At 40.9% G+C, this 24,602-nt stretch overlaps 2 protein-coding genes across 3 annotated transcripts; one reads left to right on the top strand and one right to left on the bottom strand.

Annotated features, from left to right (window-relative positions):
• Nucleotides 1-11,392: 11,392 nt before the first annotated feature.
• Nucleotides 11,393-20,477, bottom strand: tdg.2 (thymine DNA glycosylase, tandem duplicate 2). 2 transcript variants are annotated; one of them, XM_080438384.1, is made up of 11 exons: nucleotides 20,363-20,477; nucleotides 20,041-20,223; nucleotides 18,072-18,394; nucleotides 17,525-17,742; nucleotides 16,997-17,066; nucleotides 16,095-16,230; nucleotides 15,746-15,828; nucleotides 14,246-14,340; nucleotides 13,970-14,150; nucleotides 12,892-13,017; nucleotides 11,393-11,991 (listed from the first exon to the last, which is right to left on the bottom strand). In XM_080438384.1, the coding sequence occupies exons 2-11, from the start codon at nucleotides 20,097-20,099 to the stop codon at nucleotides 11,855-11,857; spliced, it is 1,428 nt and encodes a 475-aa protein (XP_080294510.1). In that variant the 5' UTR covers nucleotides 20,100-20,223; nucleotides 20,363-20,477; the 3' UTR covers nucleotides 11,393-11,854. The 2 variants fall into 2 exon arrangements, with proteins under 2 accessions (XP_080294510.1, XP_080294511.1); XM_080438385.1 differs by lacking the exon at nucleotides 20,041-20,223 and having other exon boundaries at nucleotides 20,363-20,452.
• Nucleotides 20,478-21,305: 828 nt separating this feature from the next.
• On the top strand, nucleotides 21,306-24,462 carry uqcc6 (ubiquinol-cytochrome c reductase complex assembly factor 6). Its single transcript, XM_080437708.1, has 3 exons — nucleotides 21,306-21,543; nucleotides 22,803-22,939; nucleotides 23,414-24,462. Exons 2-3 carry the CDS (start codon nucleotides 22,832-22,834, stop codon nucleotides 23,531-23,533), a joined length of 228 nt encoding a protein of 75 aa, XP_080293834.1. The 5' UTR covers nucleotides 21,306-21,543; nucleotides 22,803-22,831; the 3' UTR covers nucleotides 23,534-24,462.
• The last annotated feature ends 140 nt before the right edge of the window (nucleotides 24,463-24,602 follow it).

Raw genomic sequence — 24,602 nt, 5'->3', positions numbered from 1 at the left:
AACGGTGCCTGAGATTAGCTGTTCACAGACAGATGGACGGACGGACACACGGACACACAAACGGACGGACAGGGGGTAAAACATACTCTCTCGCCATGCCTTTCGGCCTGGCGGAGACAATAAAGTTTTGTGTGCTTCCAGATGATCCATAACATTAAACACGTTCAATCTGGAATCATTGTTTTGGGCGTGTCAATGTCATTCTACTTGAAGATTTTAAAATAAATTGTCAAAAATTGTTAGAACCTTAAAAACAAATCCCATATCACAAATAGCAAAAATATCAAATCTACAAGCTCACAACGCGTCACAACATTACAATGCATTGTGAGCTTGAAGATTATTTTTTGGGGCTATTTGTCGTACAACAAAGTAGGGCTTAAGTGGTTAACACAGATTTGGACACACAACTGTAACTGGTGGCTGTTCTAAAGAGAGGTCCCTGCAAGTATGAAGGCTTTATGAAGATCATCAATAATTACCTGGGCCCCGGGCATGTGTGTCGAGGTGTCCCTGAGCAAGACACAGACTGCTACCCCCCTGCGCTCAAGCCTGACCACTTGGGCAGCAATCAGCTGGGCGAAGCTGAAAACTGAATTTCCCCTTCGGGATCAAGCCTTTTGAATAGTCGTGTAGTGTAGACACAGGTAATGTGGTATTTTCAATCTACCAGGTGATTTGTACGTACTGTAGAAGCGGTCCTGTCTGCTGATCACAGTATGACAGTACTGTACAAATTACAAAGTACAAATTGATCAAATGATGTTAGGGTTCAACAGACGTTCAACACATTTATCATTGCGTGGTTACATCATTTAATTTAGCTCTTCATATCTAGGGAACAAAGCCCTGCTATCATGACACAATGTGAAGACACCCACATACAGTTACGCCTAATTTATGCTCCATATGACACATGCCGAAAATAGCAGATCTACAAGCACACAATGAGGATTTCAAATCGGGCAGTAACACACACAAGGAGTCCAGGACGTGTCATCAACGGAGGTTGAGATGATGAGATCAAGTGCTTGTCTGAGAAAGTTGTTATATATCCAGATATTTAAAAAAAATAACCATGGGGTTACGAAATATCACCTCACATGGAAATGTTCCCATTTTCTTTAATGTTCAGCTATGGGCAGCCATAGCTGAATGAGTTGAGAGACCACCTGGGAAACAGAAGATCCCAGGTTCGACCCCCGGTAATTTGTCAAGCAAGACACTTAACCCCTAGCTGCTCCCCCCATGCACTCAAGTCTGACCACTTGGGCAGCAATCAGCTGCATGGGCAAAGCTGCAAACTGAATTTCCCCAGCAGCGTCAAATAGGACTAATCAATGAATTAAATAAACTGATGATAATTATGAAATTAAATCATTATTATCATTACTTTATTATTATTTCTTCCATTCATGCGACACCCAATAAATACATCCGTTATTAGCCCTCTCCTGATATTTTAACCAATCTGCATGGTAAGTAAGAAGCCTTTGGAACCAACGGTTTCCAAGCCATGTGGACCATACTGTAGGTCAGGAGCCATCCTGTACACCCCCTGACATAACACTATATGTCACAGGGATTTACCCCCAATCCAACCCTTGATGCTGAGTGCCAAGCAGGGAAGCAATGGGTATTGGATTTGTATAGTCTTTACTCTTTGGTATGACCAAACCAGGGATTTAAACCTGACCTCCCAACCATTGAGCTGGTTATGGTAGAGTATGTTAATGAAATATATAGCCATCTGCAGTGATTGGAGGTGGTCTCCTTTCTCTTCCATTGAGAAATTTAGACTCTGGTGTTGATAGGACACCTACTGGTTGAGAGGCCCGCTGCCTGAAGCTCATAAACCCATGCATGCTGGCCAGAATGAATTCCCTCTTGATGGAGCAGTATTTGGTTTCACATGCGGGACACCAGGGTTTGAATCCTGGGTGTTACAGGCGCCATTACCTCTCTGTCGGGTGAGGACACAAAACGTAAGGATTGTAGCTATAACAACAGTGATTATGTCAGTCCAATTGTATTGCCCATTTTCAATATTGGTCGATTCAGCCGTATCCACTGACTGAAAACTAGTAAAAGGAAGAATTGCCTTAGGAATGATTCACCGCCGTGGTTTCACTGAGTAGGCTACTAGCACATAAAACATACTGTAAAAAAGGCTCAAGTCCACAGCCAATCCTGGTTTGAATCCGACACACAGCATTTTACTGCCTGTCATCCCTCTCCATTTCCCACCTTTCCTCCCTCTCTGTTCACTGTTGTATCTGAATGAAGCTTAACATGCCAAAAAGAAGTGCCATTGTATGGCTATGTCACTTTAGGTCCATTCACCACTTTAGTCCCATTAAGTCACATTTATGGGAGCCAACCCAGGGCAAAGCCAGGAAAGGCAAGAAGCGAACCACCCAGGTAGATGCACTGCGACAGCTTAGCTAACAACACTGTAGAGCTCAAGACCCTGATGTTAGATAGGAGAGTGAACTACCATCTGTATTGCCACAGAATTTGCTGTACACCTTCATTCTCTCTACCGTTCGCCGAACGCTATTTTGATGACCACTTTGCCTTTTGGCTAGCGCCAACCTTAGTCCAACATTTCCACTTAAATATAATGGGTGGATTGCCATGACACTTGTCTGTCCGATTCAGCTTAGGTCCCAAGCAGGGGCGTAGCTACGGGTGGGCATAGGTAGGCCTGGGCCCACCCATTTGTTTTTGTTTTTTTAAATATCATATTAAGCCATTTTGTTAACAGTATATTTTTATTTTTAAATATCTTATTAAGCCATTTTCAACTAAAATAACATAACATAACACATCTGCATTCAAATTCACAGTGTTAAGCTGCTAAATTGGGCAGTGGGTGTAAATTTCTTACTGATTGGACAACCTGTCTATTATCTACTCAACCAATACAAATTCATTGTGCTGCTAAATCATGTTCAGATAGGCAAAAATAAGTATTAATTAATTAATTCATGGAAAACGTTTGCCGTGCCCGCCCACATTGTGCGAGGCCTAGCTACTAATTAATTCCTGGCTATGCCACTGCTCCCAAGCAAGATACCTGAAAATCTACTGTACTACCAGGGGTGTTAGAAGGAGCACAACCTCTACGGTTGGATAGCAGGGATTTTTTTTTTACCAGAAAATGTGATCAAATCACCCATTGGTTTGGGTCTAGGGCAAGGAGATGAGCATCAAGGATAAAGATTTTATTTACTTCCGTCGCCATTTCCTCTTCTCTACTCAGCTTCAAAAGAAGCACATCAGCACTGAGCACTGATTGTCTGGTAGGGGGTCTGGTAAAAACAGCACTCCTTCAGATGAAAGAGGAGCTTGCTGAGAAGAAAGGGAATAGATCCATTAAAGGGTCCAGGAAAATGTAGACAGATACTGGGATGGAATATAAGGCTTCAGAAGGACATGGTCCCCTGCAAAAAATGTCTAACTCTACATGTGAATTTATCCTGTGTTCAACCACATGTTTGGTTATTTTACAATGTTATATCACTGGTAATTCATTTCACAGATATTAAGCAAGTTAATGTATGTTACATTAACTTTTTAAAGCGGCCATTTTGACAGGTAAACAAAGCTAAAGATAATGGCATTCATTTTGTGCATCAACTCCTGCTTTCGGCATCTTCTGTATTTCCTTCTTCAAAGCCTGACAGGCTTAAATAAATGGGATTTCAATTTGCAACATCCAATGCCCTCCTAGTATTGTGTTTGATAATACCGCTGCATAATAAGCGATGATGTAGTAGACAAAATGGTACTCCCAACACCTGAATATAAGATAATAAAAAATGTACATGAGCAAACAAATTACTGAGCTTGTTACTTTTTGCAGTGTAATGCAGTGGAGGTCTGTGCTGCTCTGTGTCCATTATAGCCCCTTGGCCTCCCTGCTGAACCAAAGCCTTGAGTCGTAGATTTCTGGAAATGTTATAGTACTAGTAGTGACTCACACAGTCATTAGCATTTAGACAGGCTGGGATCAGCTCAGAACACAGAATGACACAAACATTCATGTATATGAAGATACACACACACACACACACACACACACACACACTTGAAAACACACACACACACACACACACACGCACGCACACGCACGCACACACACACACACACACACACACACACACACACACACACACACACACACACACACACACACACACACACACACACACACACACACACACACACACACACACACACACGAAGCTATACATGCTGTATATTCTATTTCTGTAGAATGACGAATGTCACCATGAGTTTCATCTGTTGTTTGATGGTGAGGCCACATAGGGACTGGCCATTGTAAGAAATTCCATTTCATTGAAGATTGGGAATGATCTGCTCGATGTATTCTGTGATTTCCCACATTCACATAGATAAGTGGCAGACTCCAATCATATGTAGATAGAGTTGGGTCTTATCAACTCCAGAGTGAGGTCTGTTGAGGTTGAACCAGGCATTCTGATTTTGAAATGTGCTATTGCTTGTTCCAGGAATCGAGGATCCATTCATGGTGTGGAGAGATCGTGATTAAGAGTCTCCTAGCTTCAGTAGAGAAGTGTCTGCTGTCTTCTGGTCAACTCAGTGTAGTCAACAGGCGGTAGGCTAGATCAGGGCTTGTGGTCTGTACACTTACAGGCCAGCTTCAATATCAGGAAATGAGCTCTGCAGGTGGGATGCCAGAGGGACACAACAGGAGTTGATGGTAGGGCTCCACTGATTAGCCTCATGAAGGTGTTGAGCACAATAGCAATAGTGGCTGTGTGGCTGCTGTGAATCCTTGCAGGTGCAGCATACACAGCAGTGGAGTACAACGGCAAAAGTGGAGGTGTGTAGGGTTTACATTGGCAGCCCTCTTGGCAGCAACTTGTTTGATATGTGAGTTGAAGGTGAGGCTTCGGCTAAGTATGACATCAAGATATACTTGGGACATACTGTACTTGACAAGTTTGATACTCAGCGTGGTATTGACATCAGTTTGAAAGATGGAATACAGAGCATACCGTGTTAGGAAGGCTCAGCTTTATAGGTGCTAATTGTGGAAGTACTGGCTCAGTGATGAGTTCTTTTCAAGGGTATTCTGAATAACATTGAAAGCTTTATCAGCAATTGAAGTGGCTGAGTCATCAACACAGGTGTATTATAGTAACAGTGGGACAAAATAGAGCCTTGAATAGAGTCTTCTTCTCTTACTGCGTTGGCCATTAGGTCTTCATTACAACGGTATGATCTTGTATAAGCATCATGATACATTTTACAAGTTTGACATCCACTAAAATCTTTAGGAGCTTGATGCCTCTGTGTCAAATTGTATCTTACGCCCTGAGGTCGATGAGGACAGATTTTGGCCATGATATTGTTTATTCATCCTATGTTCCCCGGGTTCTATGTACCGCAGGTTCTATGTTCCCTGCTTACCTTAGGGTTAGAGTTAGTGTTAGGTTTAGGGTTAGGGTTAGTAAGCAGGGAACATAGAACCCGGGGAACATAGATACGCTCCCGATAGAATCACCCTTTGAAGCAGAGTGATATTGGACGGAAGTTCTTTGGTTCATCTGGTGGCTTGTTATTTAGCTTAAGTATGGACAGCCCCCATCTGGATGGCAAGGCTTACTGGTGGCTGACCTGTTCAGTGTGTGTTCAACCACATCATTACAATGTCCCCTGGCCAGTTCAAGTTAGACAACTGTGTAGTATGTCATCTTTTATTTGCCTTTATTTCCTGTCTCTCCTCTGAAAAAAACAACAACAACTTGATTCCTTGTGCCATCTCCTGCCAATCAAGCAGTCAACAACTCCGCCTCTATGCCAATCATTCACCTGTCTTCAATCAAGCTGATGACAGCTCCTCCTTACACCAATCAGTGTGATATTTGGACCCTGCTTTGTCAAAATGTCAGTGTGCATTCACTGTATGTCGCAACCCTCCCTCCCCCCTTTTGTTTTCTCTCTCCTATCCTTCTGGTTCCAGGTGGGGTCTCACGCCATGGTCCTCAAAGCCAAACGTACAAGGGTCCATGCCCTCCTCGGAACCTCCATACCAATCGGTATCCTTGGCCGTTCATGCCATAAATCAGTGGTTCTCAACCTTTTCAGGCCGTGACCCCCCCCAAAAAAAATCATATTTGAACTGGTGGCCCCCCACCCTGATAAGCACTTGGAATTGTAGGAGTTGAGTCATTTCATTTTGTTTGACTCGGTTCCTAAGATAAATATTCTGAAAATAGCAGATCTACAAGCTCACAACGCCTCGCGTTGCAACTGCAAGGCATTGTGAGCTTGTAGCTCGGCAATTTTCTTTCGCCTCATCCTAATATTATTTGACAATTTGGCCAATGTTTGACCAGTTTTTATAGTAAAGTTTGTTGATTACTTTTGATGCAGTAATGCTCATTTCTATTTCCCCCCCAAAATCATGTGGGTCCCTAACCACAGGTTGAGAACCATTGCCAAAAATGACTAGTCTCTCATGATACTTTTCAATAAATTTGTTTTTATTTTCCCATTTACAATAACATGTACATTGTATTGTAACCGACATCTTATCAATAAATAACCTTTAACCGTTGAAGGTGTGGTCTTTTCCTAAGTTATATACAGTACCTGTATATACTGTGTACACACGCACACACACACACACACACACACACACACACACACACACACACACACACACACACACACACACACAGGTATATATTGTTTGTATATATACTGTATGTTACAGTGAATGTGAGACATCAGTGATTTTACAAAATGGCAGGGGTGAGGTGATTTTGAAGGTGCTGACTGTTAGTGATGACTGTTTACCTGAATATTTGAATGTCGCTGAGTGTCACTGCTTAGCTAACATGTGAATTATAATAAAACAAAAGAAATGTTAAATCATTTTACTGATCTTTATATTTTAATCACAGTGCTAACCTGCGGTTGGTATGTTAAAAAACAGCACACGACTGAACATAAACCCAATGGCCGTTTCTGCTCTTAATATGTGCAAATTACACTTAATAACTCGTCATTTAGGTCACCTTCAAATGGAGCTCCATGCCAGCCATCCAAATACATTATGCCGTGAACAGGCAATTATGGGTTATTTGGGAAGAGAACGTGTAATGGTCAACTGCCTGATGATGCCTTGGCTCTCTCCTTATTCCTTCAAAGTGCAAAATGGGTTGTCGTATTTTATGATACCTGATTCCAGTCAGCCCTCTGTCCCTGCTGTGATTAGATAAGACAGAGAAAGAGAGAGAGATGTATCTTTTTTTGTGAGCCAAATAGGATACAACACATTGCATGTACACAATGTCCTCAGTGTTAATGTACAAATAGAACCAATTGGGCCTATAATTTCACATTGTACATCTAGCCTAAAATATCTATATTTTAATACACTGATACAACACAAGTATAGATAATAAAGCAAAGATGCCCACCGGATGGTAAAGCTCACTGTGAGACCACCCAAAGGTATTCTCTCGTGAATAAAGCTCTGCGGATTTACAGAATCATCCTCCCATGTATTGTGTTGAGTGGCTCTCTCCTACTGTATAATCCACTACCCTTTGATCATTAGTAGCATTCTGTCCGAGACTTATCCGCCTGAATCACGACCAGTAATTTAGCTCTCTCTGGATAATAATCAACAACACTCATCAGGTGACTCATACCACACACAAACACACACAAAGAAACAACAAACATGCACACGCGCGCGCATGCATGCACGCACGCATGCACGCACGCACGCACGCACGCACGCACGCACGCACGCACGCACGCACGCAGACACACCGCAGCCCCTCTACTACTCTCATGTCTGTCTGTCTATTTATGTTCACATGTTCAGAACCAGATCAATATAATTTAGTATGTGTTTGGATTTGTTGAGGCAAAGTTAGCTATCATTCATCTTCATTTCTCCATTTATGGTTTATGTCTCCTTAATTTGCCCTTTGGGCATTTGGCCCCTTCCTACCTGCAAAGGCCCCGGCCCCGGCCTGTACCCCCTGACACTGCCAGCCCTCCTCCTAGCTGTCCCCATCACCTTCCAGTGTAATCTAACAGTATCTATGGGGTTTTGGGTGGGTGGCTCATCATGACTGTTGTGGTGGAAGCACAAAGTGTACAGCTGCATGTCTGTCCCAACTGTAGATGGTCATGATGAGCTGTTTGTCAATAAACTCATCCATATGTGTCGAAATGAGCCTCAAAGACCATCCAAATTATAACCTGCTGCTGCTGTTCAATATCCCAACCCATGACTTACGGTATATTTGTGCCAAGTTTGGAGGCAATTGTATTACTTTTGTGAGAACACGAACGCACAAACACACAACGCCTTACAGATTCTAAATGATTGATATGATATAAAGTCCTCTTCTCAACCCGGCTCTGTATACTTTTTTTGTCAGATAGAATGGTTTGTTTCAAATCATTAAAGGACCATACCACATCTTCGGTCATATATCAAACATAATTTACATAGACCATTTCCTGCTAATGGCTTTACCAAACTTACCTGAATAAGTGAGTCAATGTTACAGTAGCTAAACATTGCTGTGTGAACCACTCATCAAATCATTTAACTGGTACTGTAGGTGTATTGTTGAGGACCCAAGGAATTGTCTGTTGTGTGAAGACGTTCAGGTGAGCGGTTTTCCAGAAATGGACTGGGCACTGTTAAGTCATGAATGTTTGGATTTCAGTTGTAAACCAGTCTTTTCTTCAGGGTCTATAGACTTTTCAAATCAAACTTCACTTTAAAATGCATTAAAAAGCAACTACATACCTGACAAAATGATAGCACAATTATATTAGCGTATTGGATTATCCAGCTCAAGCAAGTTTCAAGTCTCTGCAAGTTATTTTCACGCTGAAATGAACAGAATCTGGCTTCCACAAAAATCAAATATCTACAGTATTAAGATCACCTTGAAAAGCCTATGGCAGTAATAACAAAGGAAGTGACAGACTAAGCAAAGATTTGGGTTGGGCAGTAGTTTCTACATATTTGGTTTTCATTCCCCGTTATGTCATGTGTAGGCTACTATTTCGTTCTCTTCATTTTATTTATAAGGTTTTTGTGCCTGTGCCTTTCCTAAGTGACATGAAGCAGAGTATGTATTTTATCACAGACTCAGGAAAGGAACCTGGCTGTAGCTAGTTATAGTTTGGCCTGTTCTTTTCACATTGGCTATTATAGATAAGAGAGCTCTCCATGGACACATAACCATAACCAACCATTGTGCTGATTGAAAATGGGGTTTCAACAGTACCCCTTCAGCCCAGAACCTCTGAACCGATCGACTTCACACTCGACAATAAATGTTATCTAAATGAGGCTTTTTAATAGTAGTTCAAGAAAGCAACTGTTTAGTTGTATATAAGTAAGTAAAAGTAGTAGCTTAGTAGTAGAAATAGCACCAAGGGCTGTTTTTAAGTCTTTCTGTACAAGTTCAAATCAAGCGATTCAAGACAAGTTGTAGTGTGTTTAACCCACAATATTAGTGTGTGTTGACCAGCTCACCATATGCATTAGATTTTAGGGAAAAAAAATCTATCTCATGGACTTGATAAAAGTTTGCAGAAGATTTTAATTGGCAAATTTTCCACATAAATATTTTTGAAATGGATGTAATTTCTCCATGAGAGTGCAGAGTGATTACAGAGGGTAGAATCCCAACCACCACCATCCCCATATGTGCCATGGGGAGCCCACGTTTTTAATGTTATCTAATTTAATTATTATATAATAATGAGATAATTAATTATATGATTATAACTATTATTACAAGGCTATTATTGGTATAAGAAGAAATGGAAAAAATACATATTGCAAACATTCTGTGGGCCTCAAGCAACTTTCTGAAGACTGAAGACCCCTTTCACTGTCAACTCCAACCCATCAGAAACTGTTGTACATTTTATGATTTGTATTGTAATCTTAAAATATGGATATACATCTTGGTACATTTAATATATTTACTCTAGAAATATTTAATTAATTAATGTAATTAATGCTTGGCAAACTACGCATTGTTCTGGCTGTGAGCAATGTGTTGTCTATATTTCAAAAATGGTGGGAGACATCTACAGTAGACACAATCACAGATTTATATTATGCTCCTGTGGCCCTAATAGAACAAAAAATTGGGCTCGTCCGGGATTTGAACCCGGGACCTCTCGCACCCTAAGCGAGAATCATACCCCTAGACCAACGAGCCTCATACATACTACTGTAAATGCCGCAGCCTCGTCTGTCCCATCCCAGCCGGGGGTTCAGTTTGAGTAACTGGTGATGTGGCAGGTTGGAACAGAGCTGATCTTGTAGAACAGTGCCCTCTGGTGGTTACAAGTTCATTTAACTTTTTTGTTGTGTACTACCATACTAGGCGTGTATATCGGATAAAGGCCTACAACTGCGTTTAAAAAGACGGTGTACGTCATCTGGATTATCTTGAATACTTGTATCATTTGTTTGGTGCTCAGAATCAGAATTAAATATAGCCAAAAATGTATTAGTTGTGGTGTGTCTAATGCTGTAATGATTTTTTTCTCTTCTTTTTTTTTTAGCTAACACAGATGAAAGAAAAATAAGCAAACCTTGCTACACATCAAGCTTCTATCAGCTTCTGCTATTATATGTGCAAATTATACTTAATTATCATCTTTGAATGGGGCCTGATACCAGCCATATGAACATTATGTGTGACATGGCAATTATGGGTTATTTGGGAAATTGCCACATCCCTCTGTTTATGGGCTAATTTCTTTGGCTCTTAGGATGTTCACCGTCTAATCTCCTTTAACTAGGAGATGGGCTGTGGTGTTGTCTTCACTGTAAAAATAGTATGGCTGACAGTGACACAGTAGCCGTTTCATTGGTCATTACAACAAGAAACATTATATCCATCTTCTCTTTCCTTTGTATTTTTCAGTTCTTCCATTTTCTCTCTGCCTTCCGAAATTGCAGATGGATGTTCTCCTTTTTCCCCGTCTCTGATCCATCAATCTGAAGCTAATTGAGAATCTCCTAACCTTTCTGGTAAAGCCTTAATTTATATCAACTAAATGACATAGTCAAAGTAAAAACAAGCCATAAGAAACAGCATGTCTCAGATCTGACTTAATAGGCCTTCACTCCCTATATGACCTAGTTTGAATGTATTTTGACACACTGCTGCATTTGTAAACCCATCACATCTTTCATCTTCCAGACATTTCTCATTACTTTTACATTGACCTATTAGTGGCAAATGTAATTACGTAGCCTACTGTTGATTATTCTTGTAGAAATGCCATTCAACATTTTTAAATAAACATAACATTTTGTTTTGTGCTGATTTTTAAATTTATTTTAAGACGTTTTAAGGTTCCGGTGGGTGAACCTTGTACAAATCGTTTATTACAGAAACCTTAAAACTTATACAAGCAATTGACCACAAAAAAATCCCATTGTTCAAACATATTAAAATAAGTCAATGGAAACACATGATTTATGAAATGCAATAAATAGTTGTAAGAAATAACAGTGAAAAAATATGTTTATCAGTATCACAGAGTTTGTAAATGGCAGCCCTGTAACAACGGGGCATTTTGTAATATCCATAGCATTCACAGCATCCATAATGATGCTTACTGCCCGATTTATACTTGGTTGTGCCCCACATTGCGTGCCAAAAATTGACGATCTACAAGCTCACAATGAAGAGTTGTGAGCTTTTACATTGCCCGTTTCCGGTGCACAACACCAGCGCGTAACCAAGTATAAAATCAGGCTTTAGGAGGTCATTCCTTCTGCTTCTTCTCATGTGGTGTCTTCAAATGTTTGTGTTCCCAGCTGAGTGTGAAGAACGTTGCTGCTGTTACAGTTGATATCTGGTATCTGTGACATCCATTGGTCATATGTCATGTGACCTGCTACCTGCTCTTTACTATCCACCCCTGCAACACACCAGGACAGAGATGATATATCGTTGCTTTTGGGCTGAAACCTTGCATCTTCATATTTCAACTGTTTATGTTTTTTTCCCCATCAATTAATACCCTGCTGCTTCATTGTAAAAAGAGCGTTGTACAAAAGTAGCAAAAAAAGCAGATCTACAGGCTCACAACACATCGCATCACGATGTGTTGTGAGCTTGCAGATTGGCTATTTTCACTGCTTTTGAATATTTTTGAAAGTGAAAGTGGATAAGTGTGTCTGTGGGTCTAATACATATTGAACCAATGAAAGGTATTAACAAGGGCTTGTGCCTAAATAATAACTACATTGGATCAATTGGATGACAGGTTATTCTTTCCCCATTTCCTGAAATGTAACAGTTTCTAGACATGAAAAAAGGGAGATCCTGCACACGGTCTTCACTTACAGCAAAAACGTTTTTTAATGCAAATACAACGTTTTGGTTGCACTGACCTTCATCAGGGATCTGCAAAAAAAATAATCTGCATGACCCAGGGGGCATGTTTTTTTTACATCAGACTTCAGTACTCTATTATCCATCAGTTTTTGTTGGGTAAGGTACATTTTACCCTAATTATATTATTAAGTAAGGCAGCCAATGCATTACAATGCTGCAATACATGATTGCAGGTCTTTGCTGCCGTATACAGCTGATGGGAAAATAACCAACCTTACACAACAGATGTTTTGTAAAAGTGCAACATCTAGTGGCTGAATGATGTCGAGTGCCCCTTTAAATGAACACTGGATTTTACTGTGTATGCCATTTTTGTGTTACCCTTTTAGCCTAAATGTTTTACTGTACCTCCGTGCTGTTTAAAATGTTTGACTAATAAAGTATTCAATCAATCAAATGTAGTATTTGTAGTATTTGTTACCTGTCTGTTTGTTGGAGGGGATGCTGCAGAAGTCGGTGGTCTTCCGTTCGTCTGAATGTGCTCCGCCACAGTTCTCATATTCCGGGTCTACCTGCTCCTCCTTGATTGCCATTCTCTTAGCATCCTCTGCAGAACAAAGTAAATAAACAAATGTGAAAAAAGAAAAGAAAAATAAGAAAAGGAGGGAATAAGAAAAATATGTTCAAAGTAATTGAGTTCATATCAAGTGTATACATAACAGCACAAACTACAGTCGCACTATGTTCACAATTAACTGCCTTGAGAATCACCTTCCCATGTTGTGTTTTCGGTGTCCAAAAAACAGTTTTTTGGACACAAACAGTTGTTTGTGAAACCGCAGAAAGTGAAACCGTAATATTAATATAATGAATGAGTATCTGTTCTCAAATATGTAATGAATAACTATCTGGCTCTTGCTTTCTTTTTGTACACCACAGGCTCTCTATATGTGCAATAATAAGCACCCTCAAGCAAGTCTCGCGTAGCCAGATGATCGGACATCTATGCCTGCCAAGATGTCTTGGGACTTCTAAATTCACTGCAGGGGCTAAAACTGTGTGGAAACAATCCAGAGATTTATTGTGATGTGATTTGTTTTCACAGTAGTGGACGTGGGTTTGTCAGGGGAAGTTCTCTAGACTGTTCTAGTCCATACATTGAATTTAGATTTAGGTCACAATTATTACATAATCGCAATTATTTGAGATGATCTCAACTATTTTGCATAATCGTCATAAATCGTTTCCATCCTACATTTACAGCGGCCTGAACTCTAGATGTGAGGGCCGTGTAGCAGCCGAACCTCTAGTTTGTCAAATCTTCCCTGTGCAATTTTTCTTTACAAAGCCTAAAAGACAAACAGAAATGTGATTTTTACGTTCCAATGTTCACAGCAAAAAACACAGTTAAATCGTTAATCGCAATTATTTGTATGACAACTCATCGTCAAGTAAAATGTCATGATCGTGACAGCCCTGTTTAGATTTCCAAAAGACGTTTCAGTAGGGGGAGATCTCTGACCCGCAATGCAACAAAAGGACCTATTTGGTCAGTTTACCTTTTGCTAGCTGAAGGTCGAAGGAGTACTTGGTCTCCTCCACATCATGGGTGGGCGACGAGTCGGACTCGTCCTTAACTTTGTCCCGTAGTTCCTTCAGCTTAATGTAGAAATGCACTTTGTCCTGAGCACGTGGAAACTGGGCACAGCGTGGGCTGGATGACGGCATCAAGTAGCACAGCTGCACAGACAGCCACATGTTAGAAAGACAGGCATGTCAACAGACAGACAGGCATCTCGATGACCACGGTGATACCGATCTGGCTGCATCCTTACCGTTTCGGTCTCTGGGATTTTGTACGGTTGTACGCCAAATTCAAGGTTGGTTGCCTTTACACCGAAGATCTCTTTACAGAAGATTTCATAGATGCCTGCAAAAAATGTATACATTAACCACACAATGACTTAACCACTTAAACCCTCTAGTAACTAGAGGGTTAAAAAACTAAAGACTAGTTTAAACTAGAGTCTAGTTTATAGTAAAACGCACCTGAGTTACAGCAGTATTTGCAGTATGAGTTACAGCAGTATTTGCAGTATGAGTTACAGCAGTATTTGGACCGCGTTTTTCCTTCTACACCAAATTGTAGAAGGAAAGTTTCACCAAAAATAGCTTGGGTTCAAGTGGTTAAAGGCAGGGCTTAATTTGTGCCGGAGCTGGCCGGAGCCGAGGTCCGGTACCTGCCTGCTGGGCTCCAGGAAATCTAGAAGGTGCTCTGTCACCTCAAATGCACATACAATACAATACGTTTTTATTTTAGCCGTATCATTAATTAAACTTTCACATGTTCCCTCAATGTCCCTTCTTGCAATGGAAAAGGACTGTGGATGAAATAAAATGTAAACACGCTATTATTCGCCGTTAGAAAAATGGACGCGCAACTTGCGTCCGTGAGCCGGGTGATCTGTCTCCGCAAATAACGCAAAGACCCCGCCTCCCCCTCATGTCAAAGTAGTTGTCAATGTTTACGACTTGATGAGAGGACATGTGGAAATACCCTTATGGACCCCAAGAGAGAGAGAGAGAGGGAGAGAGTGGAAAAAAACGCCATGATTGACGGTCAGGTAAACGTGTGTTCTCTCTCTCCTTTCCAAGTGTGATGTCATTAAATAAACAATAACGTTACGCAGATGGCACGCATCTCTGTCTAGTAGCCTGTCTGTGTTGTTAAGCGAGCTGGACAGTGCGTGTCTGTCTGTGTTCTGTGACTTTGTGCCTGACAAAAGTGAGAGTGACCGAGTAGTGTTTAATACGGTTCGCTCGATAAACCACGTTGCTCGTGAACATGCCATGGTTTCATATGCAGGTCGCGTGTCTGTCTGTGACTGACTGACTGTGTCACTGCCACGAAATTGACGAGAGAGGGAGGGAGAGAGAGAGATAGAGACGTTTCTACACTGCCCTCCTGTTTTTGTCAGAATCGTTCATAAATAATGCTAGCGTTCTTCTATTGCTACATTCTTGATTATTTATGCATTATTTGATGTGGAAACAGTAGCCCTCATGCTGTTACTTGGCCTTGTTTTCTGGGGATATTATATGGTTAAATCAATTAATTATATTTTATGAAAAATATATAAAAAGTCGGCCCGACCGGGGCCGACATTTAGTCGAGTTCCGGCACCTAACACAGCCCATCCTTTATGAGATTATTCAGACACATCCTAAAGAAAGCTTTTTTTTAAATCATGTTGACACATAAAATAAAACCAATAAAATAAAGATCTATGAAAGGAAGATATCTGTATTAGAAATGTGTATTACATTCTTCTTACCTTTTCCATTAAAAGCTGCTATGAGAGGCTTGTATTTCTGCAGTTTCTGCAATAACTGCCGACCACCTTCACGAATCTCTTTACTAGAATAGACATTAAGGAAAAAATAAGAGACGCAGCTAGCAATATGCCCTCCTCACAATTTTCCCATTTCTCCTATTTTGTCTGAGGAATATTCCACTCAAGTGTAATAAGGGTTTTATCTCATGATACCCTACATAAAATGTCAGGAAACAGAAACAGTCAAATCTTCAGTGTTCAATTAACTCAAGAGACCCTCAAAGATCTATTTGGTTCCATTTGTACACTGATGGCACCTTCTTAGCCGAGAAGAGTCATAAGTATTCACCTGGACAGGTCCTTGCTCCCTGGTGTGGTCCTCTCCACCATGTTGGTGAAGCCGATGCCATACTTCTCTGGAAGGCTCTGGTCGTGCATGAAGTTCAGCTGCTCATCTGTGAACCCAGCCAGGAACAGACACTTCCCTGGGGTCACACGCAGTGTAATCCTCATTGTTAATTTGACTTTGAGAGTGTACAAAATGGATGAATTAACACAAACGAAAGAGATAAAATACTTTTGTTCAGAAAAACAAGACATATAGTCCAATAATGGCTCTTCCGGGTCTAATTGTTATAAAATAATGATACATATGTATAGATGAATAACTACGATACAACTTTCACACTCTTCACAAGTTAAACTAATACATTTGGGCATTTCCTGGTTGTACACCAAGCTATGTAGAGTTCCTTAGTTGTACGGATGCTATGATTTGTGACATCATCAAGTGCCAAACACGCTGCCAGTAGGCTTCAGAAACAGAAGTACCTCCACTCCAATTTTTTTGTGCATTCTAAAATCTGACTTCATTTTTTAAAATTATTTTATTAAGAGTTCTTATAAAGAAAAGATGGTCATAACTTTGGAGAGCATCACTGAAATGGAGAGGGATTCTTTGATAGGATGTATTCATATTGAAATGATCACGCTCAGGACACGACCATATGTAACTACCATAGTAACTGTTTGGGGTGGCCGTAGCTTTTAGTTGATAGAGAGGCCATCTAGTAATCAGAAGACGGACAGCCCACGTGTCCAAGTGCCCCTGAGCAAGACTCTTAATTAATAACAGACACCCCCCTCCCCCCAATATAATATCAATATAATAATAATAATTAAAAAAATGCAGGAATACTTTCAAAATAATTCCAAAGGTGTAATAAAGGAGGACTGTGAACAGTAACATACAGAAATGGTTTCCTGGATTGGGGTAGTGGCGTCCTTTGAAGGCTGACATCAGTCCTGGGTTGATACCAATCTAGGAAGAAATATAAAACTGTTACTAAGTGTTTTATTAGGGCTGCAACTATACTATAGTTATATCGATTCCTTTTTTGACCGAGAAGTGTATTTTCTTTGTTTAGTTTATGAATCGATGCAAATACATTCTAATAGATTTTCAGTGTGCGAAAATAGTAAAGCCCACAATGCAACGCATTGCAACGTGTTGTGAGCTTGTAGATCGGCTATTTGCTCCATTTTCTTTTTAATTTTGAAAGAAAAAAAAGTGAAATTTACTTCCCTCCCCCCCAAAAAAAACTATTATTATTATTTTGTATACATAATCAACCGTTGCACCCCTAGAATCAATTAACACTGAAACACCCGTGTGCACAAATGGAACTTCCTCACAAAATGGTGCTGATTCACGCTCATGTGATTCGGCATGGAAATGCCACAAGTACACCATTGAATGATCCTCATTAAATAACTCACAATCAAAATGTCAAGATTGTAGGTTATAATGTCTGGCAGGGTTTTGGACATAACTTCATCCACGGACATGCCGTTGAAGCGGTTCAGAGTTCTCTTGGCCTTCCTCGCCGCTGCAGCCAGCTCCTGTTCTTCATCCTGAGCGCTCCTCTCCTCCTCTCCCTCCTCTCCAGCTTTTCGCTTCGGAGGTCTTCCTCTCTTCTTCTTGCCTGGCGTCACAGCTGGAAGAGAGACAGAAGGGGGGAGACAATAGGTAAAGTCTCTTATGACAGCAATTCCCAACCTGTGGGCCACGAGAGTATTGCACGTGGGCCCTCAAATAATTTGCTAAACTCTACAATTTTAATGATAGTATAACATTCATATTGAAGTAATAATAATAATGACATTTCTTTAAACCTTGAAAAAATTGTTTTCATTGTGATAATGATAAATAAGAACTTAAAGTATACTTAGTTGGTTCCGTTGATTCGAGCCTAGGAGGACACACTTTTGAATGCCATATTTAAAAGTAATCCATCTAAATGCTTCAGTACACCTGCTTCAGTACCTTGAGAAGGCTCCGCGGGCAGAGGCTGCCCATAAGAAGCCTGTTGAGAGGGTTCCACGGGCGGAGGCTGCCCATAGGAGGACTGTTGGGCTCCTGTGGGACCATAGTGGGGGTGGTGCTGCTGGTCCTCCTCAAAGGTGTGGTAGTCCAGGGTGTGGTGGAGGGCCGAGGTGTAGCTCTGATGCGAAGAGAAGTCATGGTGGTGGAGAGCCGGTTCCAGCTCTGTCAACTGTGGTTCAGTTCCGAAAGCCTCGGCGGAATACGGACCCTGGTTGTGGTACTGAAGAACTCTATGGCCCTCTGTCTGATGACTGTTCTGATACCTGGATAAGACAAAAACCACAAGAGAGGGTTGGAAAAAGTTAACGGGAAGGAAAGGAGTGTGTGTGTGTGGGGGGCAAGAGAGAAAGAGCAGGGACAGGGGGGACAGAAAAATAAGATGGAGAGAAAGATAAAGAGGCAGGAAAGAAAGCAAAGAGGAGAAGAGAGATAAGGGGGGGATAAGGAATGAGAATGAGAATAGAGAGAAAAATGGGGCGAAGTCGAGAATGACAGTGAATATAAACAACAAAATTGGAATAGTAGTCGGGAAGGCTGGGAGGCAGAGGAATAAGACATTGCTGTTGCTCAATAATGAAGTGGGAGAAGATAATTCACAAATGAGGGGGATAATATCCAATCTTATATATATGGTGTGTTTATGTGTGTGTGTGTGTGTGTGTGTGTGTGTGTGTGTGTGTGTGTGTGTGTGTGTGTGTGTGTGTGTGTGTGTGTGTATATATACAGACTTCTCTTCTGTGTGTGTGTGTGTGTGTGTGTGTGTGTGTGTGTGTGTGTGTGTGTGTGTGTGTGTGTGTGTGTGTGTGTGTGTGTGTGTGTGTGTGTGTGTGTGTGTGTGTGTGATACACATATATATCATTCAATGTCGTACACCTGTTTGTTTTGTCAACGTGTAAGCGTAACTGAGCTCTTATATTTGCTTTTCACTGATTCACAGGTTTGTAGATGGACTTATCCGCTGTTCTGAACACACATGATCTTGAACATCAGCCCTCTAAGCAATTATTTCCCTCTTAAATGTCTTATTAATCTGTACAGTAACAATAACAAAATAACGACACAACGACGCACAAATTGAAGACGACTTAATGCATTTTGGATACGTACAGTAGGGTATATTGCATTTTGTAGCATATCCAACTTGTATGCAGTGGTGTAAAGTAACTAAGTACATTTACTCAAGTACTGTACTTAAGTACAATTTTGAGGTATTTCCAGTATTTCCAGTTTTCAGTACTTTTACTTCTACTCCATTTCAACTCAAATATTGTACTTTTACTCCACTACAATTGAAAACTTTAGTTACTAGTTACTTTGTAGATTTGGATTATTATTACAAAACGTAACATTAACCACTTCAGCCCTATATACATTTTGGCCTTTTTAAAATAGCCGATCTACAAGCTCACAATGCCTCGCATCGCATTATGAGCTTGAAGATCTGCTATTTAAAAAATATATATACATATACTTGTGAAGTGGGACATTCTGCATAATGAGTACCGTCTACTTTTGGTACTTTAAGTACATTTTGATACCAGTAATACTTTTGTACTTTTACAAAGTATTTTGAATCCTGGACTTTTACTTTGTTTTGTAACAGAGTATTTCTACAATGCAGTATTGATACTTTTCCTTAAGCACTTTTTCCACTACTGATGTATTCTCTCTTTATTTTGTCATTGATTTCCCACTATTGACTTTCCCTGTGCATGCAGCAATGAGCAACAAAACATCACGTTTAAACGTCCAAATAAAAATAAAAAACCACATGCATCAATGCTGATAATAAGCATGATAGTTGTTGCAATGGCATTGTTTTGTGTCATGCATGAGGATGATGCATCATGCACACACAAGAAGGTTTCCATGGAAGCCTCCTCCAACATCACAGATCCAACTCACTCACCACTGTTGGAGATAATCCGTAGAAGGAACCGTCAGAGACGTGTACTGCTTCTCCTCCATCTTTACCGTGGATTCTACACCAATAAACTGAGATGCATGTTGCTGTGACACTGAGTCAAAAGCCTTTAATCGTCAAAGGCTTTGATTAAGAAGGACGACAAGGAATCGAGAAGCTGCCTATTATCTGAAAATCAACCAAACCAAGCACAAAGACGCTGGTTTTTACTAGACACAACCATTTCACAATCCCATTATTTTACACAAACATCGACGTGACACTGCTGTAACGTGCAGATGGTTAGTGTTGTCGTGCTGAAACGTACCTGTAATTGACCATGGTTTTGTTGTTAAATGATGACTAAATGAAGGCACCCCAAAACAAAGACATTTAAACGTCTACGTTACGGATCGTCTGCTCTAGATGCTTTTTTTTGCAGGAATAGTTTAACTATTGCCACCCGCTGGCTGGAGTAGGCTACTACATGACTCAACAGTAACTAAAGGCAGTGGTTCTCAAACTTTTTATTTTTTATTTCAAGGACCCTCTGTGAGTGTACAAATGGAACCAAATGGATCAGTAAAATCTGTAAGGGTCCATTTGATAACCCCTCAAGGAACCCCTGAGGGTCCCTGGCTGGACCTATAGCCGCAAGAGTCTTAGATCCTATTTTTAATATCTGGAATCTAGAGTTGCAATACCAACCCTGGCTTGACAGCCCATTACATCCAAAGTCAGAAAAGTCCTATCTGATTGTATTAAACGACTCAAACTCACCAACAAGGCAATAAATAGGATCTAAGAGTTGCTTGCGGCAAGGCTGGACCCATGGCTGGACCCCACTGTGAGAGCCACTGCTCATTGGTAAAACGGAAATGTGTGCCTAACACAAATTCACCAGAACTATAGTCCTTATTTTCCTTATTTTAAATATTATAATTATCCAATGAGTCTTCAACACCAGTTTATTATTGTTGCTTTTACAGACAGTGCCCGCTGGGTGGAGACAAATGACTTGTACATGGAAATACGTACCTGGCTGCTGGTATAGAAGAAGAGCGTGGTCCGGTTGAGTTTCCCATAGCCTGAAGAGACGGCCTCGTTTGTCGTGCTGCGATTTGCGGATTGGTTGTCCCGGGTAACCACCGGGTTTTAGCCATGTTTTTAGCCCAGTGGATACCCTGGCAACCAGGCAGCGTGCCAATCACAGCCCGGCCTCAGTGCCCACCCTCCGAGGTATGGGATTTGTACTACCCTCTGTACTGTTTACATGCGTGTATGTTTATGCAATTACAATGTGATGGTTAGGTTTATACCTCTGGTGGTTTATGGTTTATTAAGTATGAAGCAACAGAAGCATAGTGGTACGACTACGTAGTCACTCCAGCTTCTTGGTGGACATTATATGACAAGTGACAACTATTCTCTGCCTCAGAGAGGAGCAGTTATATCACCAGAACTGAAGCAAGACTCATTCTGATTACTAGCATTTGAATAGACAAGCAGGTGGGTTCCCAGACAGATGTGTTGATGAAGCAGGTTTAATCAGCTAACTAACGTAACTGTTAAATGCTTGCTTTTTCGTTAGCTTTCTTTCTGTTATTTGACTTGTGCAGCACTCATATTCTGCTGCAGCAGGTTGACCTTGACCAGCACTGTGCACTGTTTCTGATTCTGAGTTCTACTGGCAGAAAGGTGTATTATAGTAAAATATCTCCACTTTTAACATGCCATGTACGTGATGGGATAACTAACATTCACAACATTACTGACAGAACGGACACAATATATCTACTGTATGTATGTCTACTATGCATAAACTTCAGTTAGCAGGTACGGGTCTGGTATGGGCTGGCATGCATGTTTCATGATAGCAGAATTGCAGTAAGAAATTGCACATATTTAATTACATGTTTTCTTCCAATTACTTTTGTCAAGGAAAAACATGAACCATTTTTGGATGGTCACTTTAATGACTGATGATTATGTGAATTTTGAGTTGGGACTGGTTGGGAACCTTAGTGTTGAAGAGGGTTTGTCTTGACTTGTAGAGAACTGTTAGCGCAGGAACTCTATACATACATGATCTGTCAGGGTAGAGCAAGCGTTAACACCATGTATGGACATAGGGAGGGACCACGTAAAGCTCCATATACAGACAAGTGGGGAAGTGGTGACATCAGCTGAATGACGTGGTCATGACGTTGCCATCTCTCATGAGAAGATGTAAGACAACGTTACAGAGTTTTGGGCAACTAGTGTCTACAACTGAAGCGGTGACGTGGATATTTCTTCAGCATTATAGAGGATCTCCAGACCATATATTTTACTGCATATATACTGACGATTGAGTGCCTCGATCTGGAATAATTTAATTCACTTCTTACTCACCCCTGTCTTACTTAAGTTCAAGGTAATGTTCTGCGGCGGATCCTGCGTGAAGCGAATCAGACAGCTAAGCTAGACAGTTTAGAACTATTTTTCACTCGGTATCTGGCCTACAGTACATTCACCATAGCATTTTCTAATAATTTTCCTTCACTTGGAAGGCACACTACTTTTTCAAAAAGTCTGTACAGTTTGCTTACACGCTACCTCCTCTGTTCTTCCAATACTTCTAAATTATATGGAAGATAAAGTTGTGAATAATTAGCCTAATCCCAGATCAGAGTCTGACTCACTGGGTGGAGCAGAGAGGCAAATGCTTACTAGAACTTTGATGGGCTTTGGATAAAATATCTGTTTGTTGATAACTTCTCTTTTAGGCTGAGAGGAACCTGTTACTCCTCTGAAGATGCCAGCCGGTGTGTCTTGGCCTCGCTACCTGAGGATGCTTGGGGCTACTGTCCTGTCCATGTTTGCAGGAGCACAGGTTGTCCATCAGTACTACCTACCTGATCTGGTGAGTGCTAACATTCATTGCTTTCCTTTCATTTCCACTGATATTGGGTGGAGGTTGTGATAACTGGCGTGAGAGCAAAGTGACGAGGGGCAGTACAGTGTACGGTTCGGTTCGGCCCAATTCTTCTACCCGAGAACCAGTTGTAGTTATTTGGTGGAAATGCACGGACTGGTTTGAGATTGGGCACCGGCACTGGATCTGCCTCTCGTTCTGGAAATCCACTATTCTTTTTATTTGCTAAAGCATATGACAGATTCCATAGCTCTGGAATGATACAAAATACATAATAATTATCAGGTGTTTGTTGACACATAATGTTAAATTTGTCAGCACCTGGCTGAAAATGTGATGTTCTATACACACAGCAAACTGATTTGATGTCAGGAATTTGAACTTAATCCATGAACGCATGCAAACTTCCCACTATGCATACTGTATTACTGATCTGCCCGTCTTTTGCCTTCTGTCCATTAGAGTATCCCAGAGATCCCACCAAAGCCAGGAGAGTTGAAGACAGAGCTGCTGGGATATAAAGCCAGAGAAGAGGCTGCCGCAGCAATGGAGAAGCTCAAAGCCGAACAGAAACTGGACTGATAGAACTAATTGCTTTGTACTGCCCACCAGTGTGGAAGGCACACCCACACTTTTCCCACAAGGACATTTTCTCGCATCTATGGGTGCTTGGACTGACATGCGCATCAAGCATCACCACATAATTTGCACATGCATATGAAAGGACATGGAAATAAGACGCTGGCTTTCGTGCATTTTGTCCTCTTGATAAGTGTGTGACAGTGTATGTATCTATATATACAATTGAGAAAAGTCAGCACTTCCTGTCCCCCACTGAAGCCACCCCTATCTATATATACAAACCCCCCCTGGACAGGAAGTGAGGTCAGACAACACACTCCATATTTGGTCATAGCTCCATTGGGAACATCTCCTATTATGGCTTTATATATTATAGAGACTAACAAACACAAAGCACCGCGCAGCGGATAGGGGGGATGGGCGCGCAGCGCCCCGACCCTCTAGTTTTACATACATTTGTTATCAATAAAGAGGTCAAAGTAAAACTTTATGTCACCTCAGTGTTGGTCACTGAATCAAGGGGAATACATGTTAATGCTCAATGTCAGATGTCTGGCAAGAGCTGTTTGACAGCCAAAGCATCCAGATATCGGACTGTTTTTGGGGAGCATGTTGTACTCTTTCAATAGTGTGTTCTTCATGGCTTCAACTGTGTACTTTTTGCTGTGGGTGTTCTTAGTGGGGTGCCCTGGCACATGGTTGTGCAACTGATATTTGTGTGTACCTGTTCAAGATAAGCACTTCAACACGGGAGCTGAAGAATTATGAAGCTGCTTCAAGAGGATTCTTTGACTCATTAAAACAACATGGTTTAAATAAGCCATTCTTATCATGGCTTATTAATGAATGTGTCTTGTAATCTGTGCTGAAAATGAGAGTATTCAAGTAGGTACAGTTTGCACAGAGCAAGTAAATAATATATTGATAAGCATGTTTGTATTGTCTTAATTTCCTCTCACAAATTATTTCACCCCTCCAAACATCACCTGTTAAAACAACCAGCCCTGTTTTACCTGTCCCGTGAAGCAGTTGACAGGTAAATTTGAACTGGCTTATTGTGGCTGACATG

This window comes from Gymnoscopelus braueri, assembly GCF_963280865.1.
Source record: "Gymnoscopelus braueri genome assembly, chromosome: 9".
Lineage (NCBI taxonomy): Eukaryota > Metazoa > Chordata > Actinopteri > Myctophiformes > Myctophidae > Gymnoscopelus > Gymnoscopelus braueri.
Note: the sequence above shows the minus strand (reverse complement) of the source record. Positions and strands in the feature narration are given on the sequence as shown.